Source organism: Salvelinus sp. IW2-2015, linkage group LG2, assembly GCF_002910315.2.
Source record: "Salvelinus sp. IW2-2015 linkage group LG2, ASM291031v2, whole genome shotgun sequence".
Taxonomy (NCBI): domain Eukaryota; kingdom Metazoa; phylum Chordata; class Actinopteri; order Salmoniformes; family Salmonidae; genus Salvelinus; species Salvelinus sp. IW2-2015.
The window spans coordinates 13,305,505-13,329,907 of record NC_036839.1 but is presented as its reverse complement, the minus strand read 5'-3'; the positions used below and the strand labels follow the sequence as shown (position 1 = coordinate 13,329,907).

The 24,403-nt window shown below is 42.7% G+C and overlaps 2 protein-coding genes across 3 annotated transcripts in view; both read left to right on the top strand.

Annotated features, from left to right (window-relative positions):
• The window catches only part of LOC111972725 (RNA-binding motif, single-stranded-interacting protein 1), a 43,343-nt gene extending 32,947 nt beyond the window's left edge, over positions 1-10,396 (top strand). The window contains exons 4-12 of the mRNA XM_070449337.1: positions 407-498; positions 4,457-4,614; positions 5,434-5,513; positions 6,278-6,393; positions 6,712-6,758; positions 6,930-7,017; positions 7,463-7,513; positions 9,334-9,411; positions 10,367-10,396. Of these exons, the coding sequence (XP_070305438.1) occupies positions 407-498; positions 4,457-4,614; positions 5,434-5,513; positions 6,278-6,393; positions 6,712-6,758; positions 6,930-7,017; positions 7,463-7,513; positions 9,334-9,411; positions 10,367-10,396 (740 nt within the window). The remainder of the gene's footprint in view (positions 1-406; positions 499-4,456; positions 4,615-5,433; positions 5,514-6,277; positions 6,394-6,711; positions 6,759-6,929; positions 7,018-7,462; positions 7,514-9,333; positions 9,412-10,366) is intronic.
• Positions 10,397-12,842: 2,446 nt separating this feature from the next.
• LOC111974634 (RNA-binding motif, single-stranded-interacting protein 1-like) lies at positions 12,843-23,485 on the top strand. 2 transcript variants are annotated; one of them, XM_024002528.3, is made up of 10 exons: positions 12,843-13,325; positions 14,145-14,224; positions 14,989-15,104; positions 15,423-15,469; positions 15,641-15,728; positions 16,174-16,224; positions 18,090-18,155; positions 18,447-18,524; positions 18,823-18,901; positions 20,911-23,485. In XM_024002528.3, exons 1-9 carry the CDS (start codon positions 13,162-13,164, stop codon positions 18,892-18,894), a joined length of 762 nt encoding a protein of 253 aa, XP_023858296.1. In that variant the 5' UTR covers positions 12,843-13,161; the 3' UTR covers positions 18,895-18,901; positions 20,911-23,485. The 2 variants fall into 2 exon arrangements, with proteins under 2 accessions (XP_023858296.1, XP_023858288.1); XM_024002520.3 differs by having other exon boundaries at positions 18,045-18,155.
• The last annotated feature ends 918 nt before the right edge of the window (positions 23,486-24,403 follow it).

Below are 24,403 nucleotides of genomic sequence, written 5' to 3'. Positions count from 1 at the left end.
ATCAAGACAAAGGGTGGCTACTTTGAAGAATGTAAAAATATTTTTATTTGTTTAACACTTTTTTTGGTTACTACATGATTCCATATGTATTATTTAATAGTTTTGATGTCTTCACTATTATTCGACAATGTAGAAAATAGTCAAAATAAAGAAAACCCCTTGAATGAGTAGGTGTGTCCAAACTTTTGACTGGTACTGTATATATAAATATGTAAAAATGTAGTGAAGTACTTTTAACCAGGGTCCGTAATTGTTATATGTTTAATTGCATTGCCAACAGAAGATAGTAATGATAAAGCTGAATGATGCATTAGGTAGCATGGTTGTGCCATGCAGTCTTTCCGGGTAGGCTGTGTAACGCATATAGTGAGACGTGTCTTGAGTGGTATGGTGTTCTGTCCCTCAGGTTACGGCTTTGTGGACTTTGACAGCCCTGCTGCAGCTCAGAAAGCCGTCACTGCCCTGAAGACCAGCGGGGTCCAAGCCCAGATGGCTAAGGTGAGGGTATGCTTGCAGTCTATTTCTATTCTCACACACTAACACCTGACAATACACCGTCTCCAATGGATTTTGGTAGTCCATTTATAGGCAGCAAAAACCTGACCCACCCATCATTACATAGATTAATAGGTTTCTCCCTGCCCGGGTTGCATGTGTACCTCTCAAGTTTGTCTGCAGCCCCCCTGTGACTCTGTGGTCACTGTGCAGTAACATGAGCCCATAGGTGTGTGTGTGTGTGTGTGTGTGTGTGTGTGTGTGTGTGTGTGTGTGTGTGTGTGTGTGTGTGTGTGTGTGTGTGTGCTCTTGCGTTCGCTTGTGTGCGTGTGTGGTGGTGGTGTGTGTGACAGTTCCTAAAGGCATCCTGTCACACACTTTGGAGGGGCACCAGGGGTGAGTGGCGCCGACAGGCAGACTGTTGGGTGGAGAGAACAGGCTGGTGATACTCTGCGATGACAACAAGGTGACGTGCCGGAGAAGGAATTCCCCCTGGGGACATGTGTGTCTAAGCCTCAGCAGGAGCAGAGAGGACTCAGTGTGTCCTTTCTAAAGGAGGCTTATAGGGCAGGCGGTGTCCTAAATGACAGCCTATTCCCTATTTAGTGCACTAGGGCCCTGGTCAAAAGTTGTGCACTATATCGGGAATAGTGTGCCATTTGGGACACATCCAGTGTGTCCTTTCTAAAGGAGGCTCGTCTTGTCTGTTCAAAGGGCTCATTTACACTAGCCTACACTAGCCTTTTTCACTAGCCTTGGGGCGGCAGGTAGCCTAGTGGTTAGAGCATTGGGACCGTAACCGAAAGGTTGCTGGATCGAATTCCCGAGCTGACAAGGTAAAAAAAAACTAGCGTTCTGCCCCTGAACAAGGCAGTTAACCCACTGTTCCCCGGTAGGCATTTCCAAACCTGGCTCCGGCCAACTGGGCTTTGCGAGCACAACCAACCAAGGGACAAATTGTTGGGAAATACAGTATATTTTCCTGTTTCCTCGCTCCACATCCAAAGAAGATGTAACGGTCAATGAACGGTGTTCCAGGTCTGGAAAGTCGTAATGGGTTCAGTGCAGACTGGCACTGAGACAAGTTTGATCCCCTTGGCTTTAGGCAGGACAGGTGAAGGCTGCTTTTTGACACAATGCCGAATTTTCTTGTCTCACAGAATCTTAGTTCTAAGATTACTGGAAAATGATTCACATGTGCTTGTATAAACATACAGTATATGTTTACAGTGTAATAAAGTAAAGTGTATAAATTAGATGAGCCATTAGGTTTTTTCTCAAGCTTCCTGGAAGCATTGCTGTGGAAATTTGGAGGCAAAAGAGGATGAAAGTAATGTGAAACTTTGAATAAGACTAAGTGGTGAAGAGGGATATTAGTTTGAGAAGCATGAGTCATGAGCCTTGCATTCTGCGTGTAACCGATCTAGCTTGCTGCAGCATTACTCACTGAAGTCACACCAGCTTGTGTCACTTTAAAAAGGCCTGACTTACTAGACCGACTGTAATGAAAGGGTTATGAACAGCGTACGTGTAGCTAGTTTGTTCTGGTATAGAATGTCCTTTGAAAGTCCTATGTGTCAGGCAGACTGAGCTGGGTAAAGCATTACTGGAGCAGTTTTGAGGCCAGTTTCTGGTGGGAGTCAATTGGGCAGAGAATTCACATGGTTGGTCTTCAAAGGGCCAGCAGGGGCTGTAATAACTTTGAACAAGGTAGTTTACAATCTTGGACAGAAGAAAGGGATGTAAATCGTTTGGAGATTGCCATGACAACCGAGCCAGTTATAGTTGTGGAAATCAGGCCCGCAAAGCCTAAACAGGAATCCTCAAAATCCTCTGCTTTTTGACATGCCTCTGTGCACCTATTTAACTTTTCATTAAAATAAAGCCGTTTTGTGAGGAATGCCTACATTTAATCTAGGCATTGTTCAAGGTAAAGGCCATTTAAAAGTCGGAGCCTTTTCTGTTAACTTTTTCTCATTATTACCAGGGCTTGCTTGGGCTTAATGAACTCCCCAAACAAAGGTATTTTCTTTCTGCCCGGGCAACATTTAATAGGCATTCACTCATTATTATTTCAAAGGCAGGTGGGTGGGAAGTCAGCAGATGAGGGTTTCCTGTTGAAAATGTTCTCCTAATGGTATTTCCACCTAGATATGTTCCTTTTCATAGATGGATTGCATACTTCTATTCTCCCTCTCTAACATGTTACAGAAGGAGTCCAATATAACATAATAATGATACAATGTGTCTGTATCATAATATTGTAAGTGGATAAACTTGTTTAGGATGAAGTGAACATCCCCTAGTAATGACAGATGAGTGAGGTCTACTTTCCCACTTATTTTGGACATGAACAGATGATCGTAATAATAAACCTGTGGCTTAAGCACAGAATTGGAGGGACTCCCTCTCCGGCTAGACAAGAAATTGCCAGGCCACCCCTCCCCTCCTCCTCCCCTCAGCCGCCACTGGCCCTTTTAACCTGCTCCGTAAGTTCTCCTCAACCTGCTCCAAAAAGTACATTTTGACAAAATCTGTATCCCTTCTAGACATAACCCTCAATGAGCACGCCTTAGTCACATTACTTGTTTTGCTGGTGACCCCATTCACTGCTGCACAAACAGATGTCTTATTTTGCTGCCAAATTTCGGTCCCTGCATTTTAAGAGCCGCTTCACACGCACAGAAAGGCTTTTTTGTCTCTAATTTCTGTCAGATGATGGCGGAGTTAGGAGTTGAGTCGGGGCTTATACTAAGAGAACTCCCATTCGGGATGACTCACGGGTAAACCATGTGGTAATTATCCTACACTCATTCCTCCCTTTGAGCCACTGAATACATTACTAGTGGAATTCTCTGTGGAATACAGGTTGTGTGTTGACTAAGTTAGTTTGATTTTCCGTATATCGTCTATTCCATACTTCCTGTGTAGGCAGCCTGTTATCCTGAATGGATATCTGTGGCCTATTCAATATAAATGTTTTAAAGGCCATTTAACTGGATGAAGGCTTTACCATTACCCTTTAGGTAAGCCATAAAGGATAAAATGGTACGGCAGTCTTTTTGCCCTTGAATATAATTAGTGTGCGTGTGCGTGTGCGCGTGCGCGTGGTGAGCAGGGAGGATTGTTGCTCATGGCCACCCCCTCTTTCCATTCTAGAGAGCTTTTTACAGTTATTAGAGCAGAACACACACACACACACACACCCTTTTGCTGCTGAGTGCTGAAACACACTCCTCCCTTCCTCCATCCATCCCTCCCTCAACTCCTCACCAATCCCTCTGATTGAACACCTCCACTGGGTGCTTTGCTCTGCTGTTCTGTGTGGTGCCAATTCATTGTTCCTAATAGTTGGATGTAGATTTCTCTGTCAGCGTATTAACTTAGTAATCCAATCGAGTGTGTTAGGCTGGGCTCTGAATGCGGCAGGACGCTGATGAATATTAATGGTGAGCGGCTGCTCCCCGGGGACCCGTAGCCGTGTCTTATGTTTCTGCTGATGCTATTGAAAAACAGGAAGAAATCAGCTGATGTGGGTCTCAACCAGCCGTGTGCTGCATGCAAATCACTATTCATGGTGACCCTTTATTAGCTAAAAACCCAGGCAGACAAAGACAGCGGATGTCGAGAGAGGCATCATGGCCAGGGTTAACCCCATCACGGTAGTCTAAGAGGTCTCAGGGTGTCCCAAATGGCACTCTCTTCCCTATACAGTGCACCACTGGGCCCTGGTCAAGGGCTCTGGACAAACGTAGTGCCCTATATAGGGAATAGAGGGCATTTTGGGACACAGACAGAGAGTAGGAATTATTCAAGGGATATGACTGCCGTGCCTGAAACTGAAATTGATGCCAATAAAGAGACGGAGTTGAAATGTTTGAGATCTTTTTTCCAGGTGTGTCAAGGTTGTTCTTAAGTGCCATTAACACGTCAATGCTTCCTGTCTTTTATCACCATGCAGCAACAAGAACAAGACCCAACCAACCTGTATATCTCCAACCTGCCGCTATCAATGGACGAGCAGGAGCTTGAGACCATGCTCAAGCCCTTTGGCCAGGTCATCTCTACCCGAATACTGAGGGACTCCAATGGAACCAGTAGAGGAGTGGGCTTTGCAAGGTCAGCCACTAGTAGTAGAATGAACAGGAGCCACAACCCAACATTCCTGAATGGTGTTTTTATTCACGTGACTGAAATTGATAGCCTAAGTGCCGGTCCATTTGTGCTATCACGCCAACTCCTTGTCATTCACTGTCGTGCAAAACCAATGTTTGGCTTGGCATGGATAGCAACAGAGTTTACAAGAGCACAAACAGATCAGACTAAAAATGTATTATCACGTCATAAAAATGCACAACTACATTGCTTGATTATAGGCCATTATAGCCCAGGAGTTATTGTATTTCCACTTTTCCCCAGAGAGGATGAGTGAACACACTGTGGTTAGCCGTGGATTTTAATGGACAATGAAGAGTTAATGTTTTGAAGTGCCAGTTGAAGATCAGTTTCATTATGACTGGGATGGTGTAATTATAGTGTTAATGTGGGCCTCCTCCTTTCACGCTCACATAACAGGGCACTTGACTGACTAACCTGAAAGGGAGGCCAGGTCCTTGATTCACAAAGCAGAAACACTATCTTTGCTTCATAGGAATGTCTGTCTGTCTATGAGAGGGTGTGTGGTCAAGTCCCTGCCTGCATGCATGTTACCAATGATCCAGAGCAGAGATATATTTACTACATTACATTTATATATGAATATATATGAACCTCAAGTGCACTCTAGGACCTGCAACCAAGATTAAAGCCCAGGATATTGACCCATTAAAAAAGCATTTATTGGAAGGTCTGCATTTATATTCAGTCTAAAGCATAAAGCACTGTAGGATGCCACCATGCGATTCTGCAGTGTAACTTCTCGTCTCCTGCATATTTCAGGATGGAGTCGACAGAGAAATGTGATTCCGTTATCTCTCACTTCAACGGGAAGTTTATTAAGACACCACCTGGAGTTACTGGTAAGGGACTGATTTCTAAGAACCAATAATTGTTCACCCTGTCACCCTGGCTCTCAAGGGTTCGCTCTTTTATTAAACAGCTTCAAATGACAGTAAAAGGTGGATTGCCTATTGGTTCATTGGGATGTGAACCAATACAGTGAGTGGTCAAGCAGCGGATCTGTGGTCCCTTCAGGTGTCCAAAAATGGCATCCTTTTCCTTATATAGTGCACTACTGTTGACCAGGGCCCTAGTGAATCAGGTGCCATGGACGCTCTACTAAGAGGCAGAGTGAAGAGCGGCCTTCTGTGGCTGGAGCGCTGCCTTATTTGCCAGTTTAAGCTATTTAATTGGATTAATCGACTGAAATAGTGTCCACTGGCCCTGCCGCCTTTAGGAAAGGACAGGGATTACAGGGCCCCAGCTGACAAATGAGATGTCTGTGTTTCTCAGCCGGGCTAAAAAACACTCAGCTTCCATGAATGACTGTATAGTAACATTTACATTTGAGTCATTTAGCAGACGCTCTTATCCAGAGCGACTTACAGTAGCATTTGGGGTTAAGTGCCTTGCTTAAGGGCACATCAACAGTTTTTCCACCTAGTTTACTCAGGGATTCGAACCAGTGAATTTTTGGTTACTGGGCCAACGCTCTTAACCGCTGGGCTACCTGCCTCCCCCGTAAGTGATTCAGACCGCACCATGCATACTGTAGTAGTGTTTGTGTGATTGTGAAGCCCCTCTCTTCCTTTGTCTCTCTCTCTCTCTCTTTCTTTCTCTCCAGTGCCACCGGAGCCCTTACTGTGTAAGTTTGCTGACGGCGGGCAGAAAAAGAGGCAAAGCCAGTATACATTTTTGCAGAATAGCCGTGCGTGGGCTAGAGACGGCGATGCTAGACTGGTGAGTGCTGCTGCCCTTTCGTTTCAGCACGCATGTTAGATGGAGTGGGGTTGCTGCACACGGGAAGAGCACATCTATAAGAATGGTGTTTAGATGTGTAAAAATCAGTCTAGTTCCAGTTTTAATAAACAGACGGCAAGGTTAAATCGTATATCTAGAACTCTTTGACGGAGTTATGAGGTGTACGTACAGTAATCAGTCTCCACAGGTGTCAAGGGGAGATTTGTTTAAGGCTAATGTGACTGTGTGTGTGGGTTGCCTCAGGGTATGCGTTATCTTGTCTCATTTTAGCTCTCTTGTTCTTTTCTATGTCCCCAGGCTGGAATGACCCTCACGTACGACACCACAGCGGCTATGCAAAACGGGTAAGAGCCACCGCAACAAATCCACTGTGTTCACATTGCCATTTTTTCATTATGTCAATTCAGCATTTTTGTTGTTGTTGTCGTAAACTGTGAGTAAGGAATCAATCAAATCAAAGTCTTATCATTTTGTGGTGTGTAGGACTTTAGAAACGTTTGAATTTCCCTCTACAGATTTTATGCGTCTCCATACAGCATCGGAAACAGGATGATTGCTCAAACGTCCATGTCTCCATATCTCTCACCTATCTCCACGTACCAGGTTGGCATCTACCTCATTCAATTGATATGGATGGATGGGTTTGCATGACTTTGAGTAGCATCACTATTCTACACAGACATAATACACACTTTCTGTAATTGACCAGGTCTATATGTATGTATTAACCTTTTATGACACTTACCTCAGAGGGCTCTCCTTAGACGGCTGGGGCTGTGAGAGGTCACTATGGCCTTACTCCCTGGATTGTGATCCACATGGCACCTTATCCCCTAGTGCACTAATTTTGACCATGACCTATAGAGATCTGGTCAAAAGTACTGCACAATTAGTGCACTTTATTGGGAATAGGGTGCCATTTGGGACGCATTCTATAGTGCTGAGCCAAACAGAGGCACGTGAGCTCCTGAAATAGCTCTCTCCCTGTGCCTGCCCTGTGCCCTGTGCTGTGCCAGTGTGTTTACAGAGTGTATGTGTGATGTTCCAGGTACAGAATCCCTCCTGGGTTACTCACCAGCCCTACATCATGCAGCACCCAGTAAGCCCAAATAAACAACCTTTCTTGACCCTCTCTGTCACGCCCCTGCTTATTTTCTCATCATCTCCTATCCTTGTTTTCTTCCCTCACCTTGGAATGTAATGTTTCTCCTTTCTCTTTTCTTCTCTCCTCTTGTTGGAATGTCTTGCTTTTCCTCTCCTTCTCTCCTTCCCTTCTCTCCTCTCTCTTCTGTTCTTTCTTACTCTGGGCAGGTGTAGATCAGCTGTTTGCAGGTGTTCCCTTTGCTCTATGTTTAGAAAAGAGGAGAACTAGGGAGGTGAAAAGCAGTGTTGTAAAGTACTTAAGTAAAAGTACTACTTAAGTCGTTTTTTGGGGTATCTGTACTTTACTTTACTATTTATATTTTTGACAACTTTTACTTTTACTTCGCTACATTCCCAAAGAAAATAATGTACTTTTTACTCCATAAATTTTCCCTGACACCGAAAGTACACACCGAAAGTACTTAGCAGGACAGGAAAATTGTCTAATTCACAGACTTATCAAGAGAACATCCCTGGTCATCCCTAATGCGTCTGATCTGGCGGACTCACTAAGCACATGCTTCTTTTGTAAATGATGTCTGAGTGTTGGAGTGTGCCACAGGCTATCCGTAACAAAAGAAAATGGTGCTGTCTGGTTTGCTTAATATTAAAAATTTGAAACGATTTATACTTTTACTTATGATACTTACTATTTTAGCAATTACATTTACTTTTGATACTTAAGTATATTTGAACCCAAATACTTTTAGACTTTTACTCAAGTAGAATTTTACTGGGTGACTTTCACTTTTACTTGAGTCATTTTCTGTTAAGGTATCTTTTACTTTTACTCAAGTATGACAATTGTGTACTTTTCACCACTGGTGAAAAATGAAGATGGATGGTAGTGAGGACACACATACAGGATGTGACTGGGCACTCTGGGATTTACTGGCACCACGGTGTTGAGAGAAATACTAGAACCAGGATGCCTGACTCTCTTGGTGATGCTCACCACTCACCACAGGACTAGTTGGAAGCGCTTCAAACATCTGGTGTTTGATGACTGATTCCATTTGGTAGGGAGATGAGTAATTGTTGTCCTGTGCCGTATAGTCGTACCTGCTTTTACAAGGAAATAGTGGTTCCCAGTGGGTGTTTTTCTTACAAGTACTTCCATGTGCCTCTAGCTTGCTAAATAACAATAACCCAAGATTGTCAGTGGCTGCTTCCCAAATGCACCCTCTTTCCTATGTAGTGCCTATGCCTCTGGTCAAAAGTTGTGCACTATATACAGAATGGAGTGCCATTTGGGATACATCCAGTGACTTCTATAGTCAGTGTGGCCAGCTACCTTGTATTGTGGATATAGGATATGAAGTCTGACACACTGAGCTCACTTGATCTCTCTCTCTCTCTCGGTCTGAAACCTAACAGAGGGCATGCCCTTGTGGAATGATACATGATTCAGGAAGGGAAGGGTTTAATCTAGGTATTATTCCAATGCTCTCCAGCTCCACCTATTTGCCCTGACTAGTTCCAGAGACTTAACAGGATGGTTGCGTCTCAAATGGCACCCTATTCCCTTTTCAGTGGACTACTTTTGACCAGGTTCCATAGGGCTCTGGTCAAAAGGAGTGCACTACATAGGAATTAGCGTGCCGGTCTGTCCTTCTTTCTCTCTTACACTGTCTCTCACTCCACTGTCTCTCACTTGCATGGTATTCGTGGATGTGTGTAGCATTTATTTGTTATACGTACAAAGAAATATAGGTTCCATGAATGTCTGTGTGCCTCTGCTACCGTGCTCTCATCCTCTCACACTCTCTGTCCCAGGGAGCGGTGATATCGCCCTCTATGGACCATACTATGTCACTACAGCCTACATCCATGATGAGCCCTCTCACTCAGCNTGTGTGTGTGTGTGCTTGCTTGTGTTATTGCTCTTGCGTTCATGTGTGTGTTCCGGCCTTTGTGTGTGTGTGTGCTCAACCATTTGTGTGTGTGTGTGTGTGCTCTTGCGTTCGCTTGTGTGCGTGTGTGGTGGTGGTGTGTGTGACAGTTCCTAAAGGCATCCTGTCACACACTTTGGAGGGGCACCAGGGGTGAGTGGCGCCGACAGGCAGACTGTTGGGTGGAGAGAACAGGCTGGTGATACTCTGCGATGACAACAAGGTGACGTGCCGGAGAAGGAATTCCCCCTGGGGACATGTGTGTCTAAGCCTCAGCAGGAGCAGAGAGGACTCAGTGTGTCCTTTCTAAAGGAGGCTTATAGGGCAGGCGGTGTCCTAAATGACAGCCTATTCCCTATTTAGTGCACTAGGGCCCTGGTCAAAAGTTGTGCACTATATCGGGAATAGTGTGCCATTTGGGACACATCCAGTGTGTCCTTTCTAAAGGAGGCTCGTCTTGTCTGTTCAAAGGGCTCATTTACACTAGCCTACACTAGCCTTTTTCACTAGCCTTGGGGCGGCAGGTAGCCTAGTGGTTAGAGCATTGGGACCGTAACCGAAAGGTTGCTGGATCGAATTCCCGAGCTGACAAGGTAAAAAAAAACTAGCGTTCTGCCCCTGAACAAGGCAGTTAACCCACTGTTCCCCGGTAGGCATTTCCAAACCTGGCTCCGGCCAACTGGGCTTTGCGAGCACAACCAACCAAGGGACAAATTGTTGGGAAATACAGTATATTTTCCTGTTTCCTCGCTCCACATCCAAAGAAGATGTAACGGTCAATGAACGGTGTTCCAGGTCTGGAAAGTCGTAATGGGTTCAGTGCAGACTGGCACTGAGACAAGTTTGATCCCCTTGGCTTTAGGCAGGACAGGTGAAGGCTGCTTTTTGACACAATGCCGAATTTTCTTGTCTCACAGAATCTTAGTTCTAAGATTACTGGAAAATGATTCACATGTGCTTGTATAAACATACAGTATATGTTTACAGTGTAATAAAGTAAAGTGTATAAATTAGATGAGCCATTAGGTTTTTTCTCAAGCTTCCTGGAAGCATTGCTGTGGAAATTTGGAGGCAAAAGAGGATGAAAGTAATGTGAAACTTTGAATAAGACTAAGTGGTGAAGAGGGATATTAGTTTGAGAAGCATGAGTCATGAGCCTTGCATTCTGCGTGTAACCGATCTAGCTTGCTGCAGCATTACTCACTGAAGTCACACCAGCTTGTGTCACTTTAAAAAGGCCTGACTTACTAGACCGACTGTAATGAAAGGGTTATGAACAGCGTACGTGTAGCTAGTTTGTTCTGGTATAGAATGTCCTTTGAAAGTCCTATGTGTCAGGCAGACTGAGCTGGGTAAAGCATTACTGGAGCAGTTTTGAGGCCAGTTTCTGGTGGGAGTCAATTGGGCAGAGAATTCACATGGTTGGTCTTCAAAGGGCCAGCAGGGGCTGTAATAACTTTGAACAAGGTAGTTTACAATCTTGGACAGAAGAAAGGGATGTAAATCGTTTGGAGATTGCCATGACAACCGAGCCAGTTATAGTTGTGGAAATCAGGCCCGCAAAGCCTAAACAGGAATCCTCAAAATCCTCTGCTTTTTGACATGCCTCTGTGCACCTATTTAACTTTTCATTAAAATAAAGCCGTTTTGTGAGGAATGCCTACATTTAATCTAGGCATTGTTCAAGGTAAAGGCCATTTAAAAGTCGGAGCCTTTTCTGTTAACTTTTTCTCATTATTACCAGGGCTTGCTTGGGCTTAATGAACTCCCCAAACAAAGGTATTTTCTTTCTGCCCGGGCAACATTTAATAGGCATTCACTCATTATTATTTCAAAGGCAGGTGGGTGGGAAGTCAGCAGATGAGGGTTTCCTGTTGAAAATGTTCTCCTAATGGTATTTCCACCTAGATATGTTCCTTTTCATAGATGGATTGCATACTTCTATTCTCCCTCTCTAACATGTTACAGAAGGAGTCCAATATAACATAATAATGATACAATGTGTCTGTATCATAATATTGTAAGTGGATAAACTTGTTTAGGATGAAGTGAACATCCCCTAGTAATGACAGATGAGTGAGGTCTACTTTCCCACTTATTTTGGACATGAACAGATGATCGTAATAATAAACCTGTGGCTTAAGCACAGAATTGGAGGGACTCCCTCTCCGGCTAGACAAGAAATTGCCAGGCCACCCCTCCCCTCCTCCTCCCCTCAGCCGCCACTGGCCCTTTTAACCTGCTCCGTAAGTTCTCCTCAACCTGCTCCAAAAAGTACATTTTGACAAAATCTGTATCCCTTCTAGACATAACCCTCAATGAGCACGCCTTAGTCACATTACTTGTTTTGCTGGTGACCCCATTCACTGCTGCACAAACAGATGTCTTATTTTGCTGCCAAATTTCGGTCCCTGCATTTTAAGAGCCGCTTCACACGCACAGAAAGGCTTTTTTGTCTCTAATTTCTGTCAGATGATGGCGGAGTTAGGAGTTGAGTCGGGGCTTATACTAAGAGAACTCCCATTCGGGATGACTCACGGGTAAACCATGTGGTAATTATCCTACACTCATTCCTCCCTTTGAGCCACTGAATACATTACTAGTGGAATTCTCTGTGGAATACAGGTTGTGTGTTGACTAAGTTAGTTTGATTTTCCGTATATCGTCTATTCCATACTTCCTGTGTAGGCAGCCTGTTATCCTGAATGGATATCTGTGGCCTATTCAATATAAATGTTTTAAAGGCCATTTAACTGGATGAAGGCTTTACCATTACCCTTTAGGTAAGCCATAAAGGATAAAATGGTACGGCAGTCTTTTTGCCCTTGAATATAATTAGTGTGCGTGTGCGTGTGCGCGTGCGCGTGGTGAGCAGGGAGGATTGTTGCTCATGGCCACCCCCTCTTTCCATTCTAGAGAGCTTTTTACAGTTATTAGAGCAGAACACACACACACACACACACCCTTTTGCTGCTGAGTGCTGAAACACACTCCTCCCTTCCTCCATCCATCCCTCCCTCAACTCCTCACCAATCCCTCTGATTGAACACCTCCACTGGGTGCTTTGCTCTGCTGTTCTGTGTGGTGCCAATTCATTGTTCCTAATAGTTGGATGTAGATTTCTCTGTCAGCGTATTAACTTAGTAATCCAATCGAGTGTGTTAGGCTGGGCTCTGAATGCGGCAGGACGCTGATGAATATTAATGGTGAGCGGCTGCTCCCCGGGGACCCGTAGCCGTGTCTTATGTTTCTGCTGATGCTATTGAAAAACAGGAAGAAATCAGCTGATGTGGGTCTCAACCAGCCGTGTGCTGCATGCAAATCACTATTCATGGTGACCCTTTATTAGCTAAAAACCCAGGCAGACAAAGACAGCGGATGTCGAGAGAGGCATCATGGCCAGGGTTAACCCCATCACGGTAGTCTAAGAGGTCTCAGGGTGTCCCAAATGGCACTCTCTTCCCTATACAGTGCACCACTGGGCCCTGGTCAAGGGCTCTGGACAAACGTAGTGCCCTATATAGGGAATAGAGGGCATTTTGGGACACAGACAGAGAGTAGGAATTATTCAAGGGATATGACTGCCGTGCCTGAAACTGAAATTGATGCCAATAAAGAGACGGAGTTGAAATGTTTGAGATCTTTTTTCCAGGTGTGTCAAGGTTGTTCTTAAGTGCCATTAACACGTCAATGCTTCCTGTCTTTTATCACCATGCAGCAACAAGAACAAGACCCAACCAACCTGTATATCTCCAACCTGCCGCTATCAATGGACGAGCAGGAGCTTGAGACCATGCTCAAGCCCTTTGGCCAGGTCATCTCTACCCGAATACTGAGGGACTCCAATGGAACCAGTAGAGGAGTGGGCTTTGCAAGGTCAGCCACTAGTAGTAGAATGAACAGGAGCCACAACCCAACATTCCTGAATGGTGTTTTTATTCACGTGACTGAAATTGATAGCCTAAGTGCCGGTCCATTTGTGCTATCACGCCAACTCCTTGTCATTCACTGTCGTGCAAAACCAATGTTTGGCTTGGCATGGATAGCAACAGAGTTTACAAGAGCACAAACAGATCAGACTAAAAATGTATTATCACGTCATAAAAATGCACAACTACATTGCTTGATTATAGGCCATTATAGCCCAGGAGTTATTGTATTTCCACTTTTCCCCAGAGAGGATGAGTGAACACACTGTGGTTAGCCGTGGATTTTAATGGACAATGAAGAGTTAATGTTTTGAAGTGCCAGTTGAAGATCAGTTTCATTATGACTGGGATGGTGTAATTATAGTGTTAATGTGGGCCTCCTCCTTTCACGCTCACATAACAGGGCACTTGACTGACTAACCTGAAAGGGAGGCCAGGTCCTTGATTCACAAAGCAGAAACACTATCTTTGCTTCATAGGAATGTCTGTCTGTCTATGAGAGGGTGTGTGGTCAAGTCCCTGCCTGCATGCATGTTACCAATGATCCAGAGCAGAGATATATTTACTACATTACATTTATATATGAATATATATGAACCTCAAGTGCACTCTAGGACCTGCAACCAAGATTAAAGCCCAGGATATTGACCCATTAAAAAAGCATTTATTGGAAGGTCTGCATTTATATTCAGTCTAAAGCATAAAGCACTGTAGGATGCCACCATGCGATTCTGCAGTGTAACTTCTCGTCTCCTGCATATTTCAGGATGGAGTCGACAGAGAAATGTGATTCCGTTATCTCTCACTTCAACGGGAAGTTTATTAAGACACCACCTGGAGTTACTGGTAAGGGACTGATTTCTAAGAACCAATAATTGTTCACCCTGTCACCCTGGCTCTCAAGGGTTCGCTCTTTTATTAAACAGCTTCAAATGACAGTAAAAGGTGGATTGCCTATTGGTTCATTGGGATGTGAACCAATACAGTGAGTGGTCAAGCAGCGGATCTGTGGTCCCTTCAGGTGTCCAAAAATGGCATCCTTTTCCTTATATAGTGCACTACTGTTGACCAGGGCCCTAGTGAATCAGGTGCCATGGACGCTCTACTAAGAGGCAGAGTGAAGAGCGGCCTTCTGTGGCTGGAGCGCTGCCTTATTTGCCAGTTTAAGCTATTTAATTGGATTAATCGACTGAAATAGTGTCCACTGGCCCTGCCGCCTTTAGGAAAGGACAGGGATTACAGGGCCCCAGCTGACAAATGAGATGTCTGTGTTTCTCAGCCGGGCTAAAAAACACTCAGCTTCCATGAATGACTGTATAGTAACATTTACATTTGAGTCATTTAGCAGACGCTCTTATCCAGAGCGACTTACAGTAGCATTTGGGGTTAAGTGCCTTGCTTAAGGGCACATCAACAGTTTTTCCACCTAGTTTACTCAGGGATTCGAACCAGTGAATTTTTGGTTACTGGGCCAACGCTCTTAACCGCTGGGCTACCTGCCTCCCCCGTAAGTGATTCAGACCGCACCATGCATACTGTAGTAGTGTTTGTGTGATTGTGAAGCCCCTCTCTTCCTTTGTCTCTCTCTCTCTCTCTTTCTTTCTCTCCAGTGCCACCGGAGCCCTTACTGTGTAAGTTTGCTGACGGCGGGCAGAAAAAGAGGCAAAGCCAGTATACATTTTTGCAGAATAGCCGTGCGTGGGCTAGAGACGGCGATGCTAGACTGGTGAGTGCTGCTGCCCTTTCGTTTCAGCACGCATGTTAGATGGAGTGGGGTTGCTGCACACGGGAAGAGCACATCTATAAGAATGGTGTTTAGATGTGTAAAAATCAGTCTAGTTCCAGTTTTAATAAACAGACGGCAAGGTTAAATCGTATATCTAGAACTCTTTGACGGAGTTATGAGGTGTACGTACAGTAATCAGTCTCCACAGGTGTCAAGGGGAGATTTGTTTAAGGCTAATGTGACTGTGTGTGTGGGTTGCCTCAGGGTATGCGTTATCTTGTCTCATTTTAGCTCTCTTGTTCTTTTCTATGTCCCCAGGCTGGAATGACCCTCACGTACGACACCACAGCGGCTATGCAAAACGGGTAAGAGCCACCGCAACAAATCCACTGTGTTCACATTGCCATTTTTTCATTATGTCAATTCAGCATTTTTGTTGTTGTTGTCGTAAACTGTGAGTAAGGAATCAATCAAATCAAAGTCTTATCATTTTGTGGTGTGTAGGACTTTAGAAACGTTTGAATTTCCCTCTACAGATTTTATGCGTCTCCATACAGCATCGGAAACAGGATGATTGCTCAAACGTCCATGTCTCCATATCTCTCACCTATCTCCACGTACCAGGTTGGCATCTACCTCATTCAATTGATATGGATGGATGGGTTTGCATGACTTTGAGTAGCATCACTATTCTACACAGACATAATACACACTTTCTGTAATTGACCAGGTCTATATGTATGTATTAACCTTTTATGACACTTACCTCAGAGGGCTCTCCTTAGACGGCTGGGGCTGTGAGAGGTCACTATGGCCTTACTCCCTGGATTGTGATCCACATGGCACCTTATCCCCTAGTGCACTAATTTTGACCATGACCTATAGAGATCTGGTCAAAAGTACTGCACAATTAGTGCACTTTATTGGGAATAGGGTGCCATTTGGGACGCATTCTATAGTGCTGAGCCAAACAGAGGCACGTGAGCTCCTGAAATAGCTCTCTCCCTGTGCCTGCCCTGTGCCCTGTGCTGTGCCAGTGTGTTTACAGAGTGTATGTGTGATGTTCCAGGTACAGAATCCCTCCTGGGTTACTCACCAGCCCTACATCATGCAGCACCCAGTAAGCCCAAATAAACAACCTTTCTTGACCCTCTCTGTCACGCCCCTGCTTATTTTCTCATCATCTCCTATCCTTGTTTTCTTCCCTCACCTTGGAATGTAATGTTTCTCCTTTCTCTTTTCTTCTCTCCTCTTGTTGGAATGTCTTGCTTTTCCTCTCCTTCTCTCCTTCCCTTCTCTCCTCTCTCTTCTGTTCTTTCTTACTCTGGGCAGGTGTAGATCAGCTGTTTGCAGGTGTTCCCTTTGCTCTATGTTTAGAAAAGAGGAGAACTAGGGAGGTGAAAAGCAGTGTTGTAAAGTACTTAAGTAAAAGTACTACTTAAGTCGTTTTTTGGGGTATCTGTACTTTACTTTACTATTTATATTTTTGACAACTTTTACTTTTACTTCGCTACATTCCCAAAGAAAATAATGTACTTTTTACTCCATAAATTTTCCCTGACACCGAAAGTACACACCGAAAGTACTTAGCAGGACAGGAAAATTGTCTAATTCACAGACTTATCAAGAGAACATCCCTGGTCATCCCTAATGCGTCTGATCTGGCGGACTCACTAAGCACATGCTTCTTTTGTAAATGATGTCTGAGTGTTGGAGTGTGCCACAGGCTATCCGTAACAAAAGAAAATGGTGCTGTCTGGTTTGCTTAATATTAAAAATTTGAAACGATTTATACTTTTACTTATGATACTTACTATTTTAGCAATTACATTTACTTTTGATACTTAAGTATATTTGAACCCAAATACTTTTAGACTTTTACTCAAGTAGAATTTTACTGGGTGACTTTCACTTTTACTTGAGTCATTTTCTGTTAAGGTATCTTTTACTTTTACTCAAGTATGACAATTGTGTACTTTTCACCACTGGTGAAAAATGAAGATGGATGGTAGTGAGGACACACATACAGGATGTGACTGGGCACTCTGGGATTTACTGGCACCACGGTGTTGAGAGAAATACTAGAACCAGGATGCCTGACTCTCTTGGTGATGCTCACCACTCACCACAGGACTAGTTGGAAGCGCTTCAAACATCTGGTGTTTGATGACTGATTCCATTTGGTAGGGAGATGAGTAATTGTTGTCCTGTGCCGTATAGTCGTACCTGCTTTTACAAGGAAATAGTGGTTCCCAGTGGGTGTTTTTCTTACAAGTACTTCCATGTGCCTCTAGCTTGCTAAATAACAATAACCCAAGATTGTCAGTGGCTGCTTCCCAAATGCACCCTCTTTCCTATGTAGTGCCTATGCCTCTGGTCAAAAGTTGTGCACTATATACAGAATGGAGTGCCATTTGGGATACATCCAGTGACTTCTATAGTCAGTGTGGCCAGCTACCTTGTATTGTGGATATAGGATATGAAGTCTGACACACTGAGCTCACTTGATCTCTCTCTCTCTCTCGGTCTGAAACCTAACAGAGGGCATGCCCTTGTGGAATGATACATGATTCAGGAAGGGAAGGGTTTAATCTAGGTATTATTCCAATGCTCTCCAGCTCCACCTATTTGCCCTGACTAGTTCCAGAGACTTAACAGGATGGTTGCGTCTCAAATGGCACCCTATTCCCTTTTCAGTGGACTACTTTTGACCAGGTTCCATAGGGCTCTGGTCAAAAGGAGTGCACTACATAGGAATTAGCGTGCCGGTCTGTCCTTCTTTCTCTCTTACACTGTCTCTCACTCCACTGTCTCTCACTTGCATGGTATTCGTGGATGTGTGTAGCATTTATTTGTTATACGTACAAAGAAATATAGGTTCCATGAATGTCTGTGTGCCTCTGCTACCGTGCTCTCATCCTCTCACACTCTCTGTCCCAGGGAGCGGTGATATCGCCCTCTATGGACCATACTATGTCACTACAGCCTACATCCATGATGAGCCCTCTCACTCAGCAGATGAGTCATCTCTCCATGGGTAGCACAGGAACGGTGAGCGATCTGGGGTCACAGGTTCAAATACGTCTAAACTGTGTTCATGTGTTGTATAATTAGAGCAAAGGCCGTATGTGTCAAGCGTCTCAGAGTAGGAGTGCTGATTTGGGATCAGTTTAGCCATTTAGATCATAATAAATAAGATAACGGACCTGATTCTAGACCAGTGCTCCTACTCTGAGACGCTTACATACGGCCCCAGAAGTACATTTGATGTCGGAATCTGTATTGTATATAGTGCATTTTAGATGGATTAATGCTAACACAGTTCTGTCCTACCTTGTGCAGTACATGGCTGCCAACTCTATGCAAGGAGCCTATATTCCCCAGTACACACACATGCAGACCACAAATGTTCCAGTGGAGGTTTGTGATTAGCTTACTATTCATGAATCATATTTTATGCTGTCCTGTACCTTAGCTGTACCTATAGGGCCAGTTTCCCAGACACAGATTAGGTCTAGTTCTGGACTCAAAAGTTATTTCAGTGGAGAATCTCGATTAAGAATGATTTTTTGTCCTGGACTAGGTCTGTGAAACTGGCCCATAAGATTTTAGCTATACTTACAACTTGGTTGTTTATAGATGCTAGATAAAAGAGGTAATTCATGTAGATAACACTTCATGTATTTATAGATGGTAAACTGCTTAATTTTCCTTCCAGGACAACAGTCAGCAACAACAGGTGGAGTCATCCGGTGATCATTCCCCTTACACCTACCAACAAACCAAGTAATACGGAGGTACAGTCAGCGTGGGATCTTTTTCTTATGTCGTACATGCCGTGCATCTCAAATGGCACCCTATTCCCTATATAGTGCACGAGTACAGTTAGAACTCTGGTCAGACTTAGTGCACTAAGTCCACTAATATGGTGCCATTTGGGACCAGGGTGTTCAGCCTAGCCTATATGGTTGTGGATGAAATAGATTGTTTGGATCCTGGATGCTGATTGGTTGATAGCAGGGAGTTATTCACCACAATCCCCAGGTAATACCTGTTAACAGTTCCATGTAAATTGTCAATGCGCATCCACTGTGTCACAGCCCAGCCAGGCCATTCATAAACGTAATCTCCCCTGGAAAAAGGCATTAAGACCTTATGGTCCCATGTGGCTCAGTTGGTAGAGCATGGCGCTTGCAACGCCAGGGTTTTGGGTTTGATTCCCACGGGGAACCAGTACAAAAATCTATGCACTCCTTACTGTAAATTGCTCTGGAAAAGAGTGTCTGCTAAATGACAAAAATGTAAATTTCCCCATGCTTGTAAGCCTAGCATTAGGTTTGTCTCAACTTTGCTGCCTGCCTCTCCGACCTGTGCAACAATGTTGCAATCTCCCCTGTGCCATATGAACATGTCCAAAAGAGACTGACAGCTTCTCTGAGCCAGGTGAATTCATTTATCAGGATCATTATAATGGATATATCCATAGAAATGGCAATAGAAATAAAGGTAAAACAAACAAAAATGCACATAGTCTGCTGTCATTTCAGCTGCCTGGTGTGATTGTGAGTTAGTTTTAGTTGGCTAGCTAGCAAAGCAGAAGTAGCTAGCCTATGTAGCTGCATGCCAATGATTTGTCTAGCATAGCAACCATTGCAGATAGAATGGATAAAATGAATGGCCTGCCTGTTTGGCTAGCAACTTCACAATCTCAGAACTAACAACTGGCTTTTCCTCAGACTATATCGCCTGGTGGAAGGATGAAAGAAAAATGAATTTACTCATTAAAATAAAGTTTTTAATGAAAGCATATTGTTCATCTTTTTTTAATGTTGGGAATCGTCCTAGCCTATAACTCCCTCCTAAGGGCTGTTTCCCCAGGCCTTTCGTTCCACATTGGGCCTAAGAACAACCCTTAGTCGGGAGTTATTCGCAACGATAATCCCCGGGTCTTCATGCCTTATTGCTTAATGATCAGTTTTCAAATTCTGATTGACCAAACAGCAAGTTACAACTGACCAAATTGGGGTTTGTGTGTGTTCAGACAGCAGTAATTTGCTGACATGGCTAGTTGTCATAGTAATGACTGTTGTGTGCGCAGTGGTGCAAGCTAATTAGTGGTGCTGCTCGTGCTTCCTATCACTCAAGAGGTTATGTAGCAAGCTAACGTAACAACAATGCCTGCCATGGACATTTCCCAGTTTCATTTACATTTACATTTTACATTTAAGTCATTTAGCAGACGCTCTTATCCAGAGCGACTTACAAATTGGTGCATTCACCTTATGATCTTTGAATGTTCAAAATCATAGTGTAAGGACACTTTTAAAGCCTCATAGGAAAGATGATAAAACTTTCAAAACGAGTCCTTTTTGTCTAGCCACAGCAGTCAACTAGCTAGCTAGGTAGCTGTTTAGCTCTCTAGCACGTTCACTAATTTGTTTGTAAACAATTAACAAGCTAGTTATCTACCACATGATCTTGTCAAACTGTCAACAGAGTAGCTAGTGAGCAACAAGATATGCCAAATAACAGTCTAAAAACTACTTCTGGGCAAGTACATCACATTTGACCGTTCAGACACAAGTCGCATGGCCAGGAATCAGATTTGTATCTGATTTCAAATGACCTACCAAGGTTTGAAATGTGGCTTGAAATATGCTTTTTGGCTGTTCAGACTGCAGGAAAAAGAACAGATTCGAATCGGATATGCAAACAAATAGGATTTAAGTCACTTCAAACTGCAAATGTGCACAAGGCTTTAGTACCAGAGTGTACAATCATTTGACTGTCTTGGTTGTGTCCTCAGGTGTGGTAGGAGCCCAGAAGACAGAGTGGGATGACAGTTGAAACAATCATGGCTGCTTCTGGTGATGGATTGTGCGTTAAGGATTTATCCCCATTTTGTACAGATTCTGCAATGATTTACTTTTGTTTGTGATAAGAAAAATAAGTGAGACAATTTTGGTATAAGTCCCATGAGGTGCAAATAAGTGATTAATTTCATCAAAGGGTTCAAATTCACAAAAAAAAAAAGAAAAAGTAGTTGTATTTTACTAAGGAAAGAACATTTATTTTTTACCAAGAATTGTCACATGGATGCAAGAACCTATAGAGGATCATGTGACTTGTTGTTTATGGTGCATGATAGTAAAGATGTCTTTTGTTAATATTTTTTTATAATTGAGTTTTTCCTCTTTATTTTGTACTGAAATAGAATTTTTGGAAGTTTTATTATTTATCTTGAAAATGATGTTTTGTGCTTGCTGTGTGAGTGTTGCTATGGTGACGTGTTAAATGTTTCTTATTGTAAAGTGATTTATCTTAGTGGTCTAGATTGATCTTTCCATCTAGACCACAGTAGCTGTATAGGCAACCTCCTAGGCTAGAAATGAGGAAGTCACGGTGAGAGCTATTGCCTTGTAAATCAGCGAAATAGGGCTTTTCCTTTGGATATAGCAAAATAAATCTGCTGTGCTTAAATGTTCTTGCTTTTCCCCTCTGAAAACGAATCTGAAGTAGAAGTTTTTGAGAAAAAAATGTTTAGAGTGAAATTACCCTCTAAATCTGATTATGTTTTAATAGGATGTAATGTTTGTATAATCACAGGGCCTTAAATGTCTCTGGTTGTTTGAATGTGCTAGAAATTCTGTTGAATTATCACATTTTGAATCTTGCCTTTTTTTGATTACTTGGTGTTGTAGATTAGCCTAAAATGAGCTTCTTGGGGTGGGGATGGAATAAGGGAGGGCGTGGTTGTGTCTTTTGGGGGATGTTGTTGTTCTTTTTCACTTTCAGTTGAAATGTAAAGAGGCAAACTTCGATTTATCAAAGCCTTCCAGTGCAACTTACGGCAAACATTTAATGGAGTTTTAGTTGGGGAAAAACTGAGATGAATATGTAGATTTTATTGCACCCAGCTCTTTGATAGGAAACAAACAAGCTCGGCACTTTCAATTATGATTTACTTCACCAAAGAACTGTGAGCTAGTAAATTGAGGAAATAGTTAAATTTCTCTCTCTAACCAGGATGTAATTGACTTTTTGCCAGACTAGATTGCAGTTTGGAGAATGTGCCTTTTTTGTACATGTACATTCAGTTGTCATACGTTTTATGGGAAAATATGGACACAAACAAGCATGAAGGACGATTTGGATCCAACAAGTGCCACACACTGATTTCGTCACTACAGAAAAATGGAAAATGCAATGTTATAAAATGAATAAACCAGGAAAGAAGACAGTTTGAAACTATGAAATTACAAAAAATACAATAATAGTTTGTTTTGCCATTGTGCAACAGAATGTTATTGCTAAAGTTTGATAATTTTTTATCATAGTAGATTTGAACAGGCTTTATGATTAAGTTGTCTTCCAGAAGCCTGTGTTCTGGCCAATAGATGGTATGTTCTGGCCTGATGGTCAGACAGACCGACCAGTTATCTACCTCAGAGTTTACTTTCTCCTCTGTATTGAGCCGGGTTAGCAGGTCCAGCCCGCCCTTTCAGACCAAACGCCATGCTCAGGAGCTGGCAGTATACACTTGTTTCCTTTCAGGTTGTTTTTAATACTTTTTGATTTTCTTCACAATAATTGTTTTATTTTTTATGACGTATTATTGTAATCATTCAGAGGAAAATTGTGCGTTGAGCGTGTTTTAGTTGTGTTCAGATATTCAGTTTCATAGTTTCAAAAGTAGAACTGCTGCTTTCATCACAATTCCAGATTCCAGAGGCTAATAAAAGTGGTTGAAGATAAATAAATGCTGAAAGTTGTGGTATTTCCTGGATCTGTGCTCCTGAGAACATCATTGTTGCTTTGTCAGAGTCCAGACAGACTTGCAGCAGCATTTCCTCTGAAGTCAGCTTGAGTTGAGTTACCAAAGTAAAGGGCCATTGTGACTATACTTGAGATTTCTGTGAAACGCCTGAGACTGATAACTAATACTGTTGAATTCTTGTGAGGGTTATGCTGCTAGTAATGTCTGAACCAAGTGCCATACTGCGTCTGGGTCAAGAGTTGGAAGGGTGCATAAAGAAAGAAAAGCTAATTTAATTAACCATCATGTTAAACAGTCATTCAGTTATATTGAAAAGTAGTAATTTATGAAGAGAGAAGTTTTGTACAGATCGTTTGAAGAAACAACGGATTTTCATAGAGATATCTATATGAGAGTAAATATTAGAATTCTTTTTTTTTTTTTTTTTTTACATGTGCCACACATTTGCCAGTGGTATGTATGTCCAGTTTATGAAAACTTTCCTCTATATTTTTGTTTTGTAGAGTTTGTTAAAGCCAAAAATATTTTTTTCAGTGCATTGTTACTTAAGCATTATTTCTGTTCATTTCTTCAAATTTTTTTAAAATAAAAACTTCCATTGGAATTCTTCTGTGTTTTGACTTTCTGTGTTGGTGTGAGAGAGGAGAGGTGGTATTATATTGATCTCTGTCTGTTGTATTTCCCTGGATTCTTGCCCATAGTAAACACACACCCTCAGAGCTGAGACAATTGCTTATTAAGAGCTTGTTCATTTCCTAGCAACATGACAAAAAAAAGAACTGTTATAAATACCATAATTTACGTTATAGGATCTCTATGCCTGAAACAGAATTCCCCGAAGTAATTGTCTTTGGCTGTAAAATGTTGTTTCACTGTCTTTGCCTCCCTCTTTCTTGCTGATCAACACCCCACCCCACCAATCCACTGTGGAGTCTGTATTGGAGGTACTTCATTTGACCAATGGGAGCTGCTCCTGCTCTATACAAACATACATTTTGAGAGTTACATTTATCAATAACAATTGGAAGACAAATTAAAGGATATATTGAAAACATATGACTTTGAAGATAAAAAAAAAAACAGTTTTATTAGCTTATTTTATTTTATTTCCTTACAGTGAAATGTGTCAAGACTAGAAAAATTTGAAGCATATCAGAAAACTAGCATATCTTTGAAAAGTTAATTATATTTTAACCTTTTATTTTTGTCTCTTTTTGTAAATGATACCCGTGACCTCTGTTTCCACAGATAAGGTGCTGAAGGAAAACAATTTCAGCAGTTCCCGCTGACACAGCCGTTGCCGTGTTTTTCTTGTGGATCTTCCTCACAAAGCCAAAAGCTTTCAGGAAATGATTGGAGCGACAGTACAACATGGCCTGTATAGGCCTATCTCCTTACCAGCGACTGGCTCACCAAGGCCAGGGAGTGAGATTAATCCTACAGTAGCAATTTCCTCAGAGCACATGAGAATTCTAGTCATTGGTCTCAACACACTGACACTCTGACCTTCCCTCACATAGAG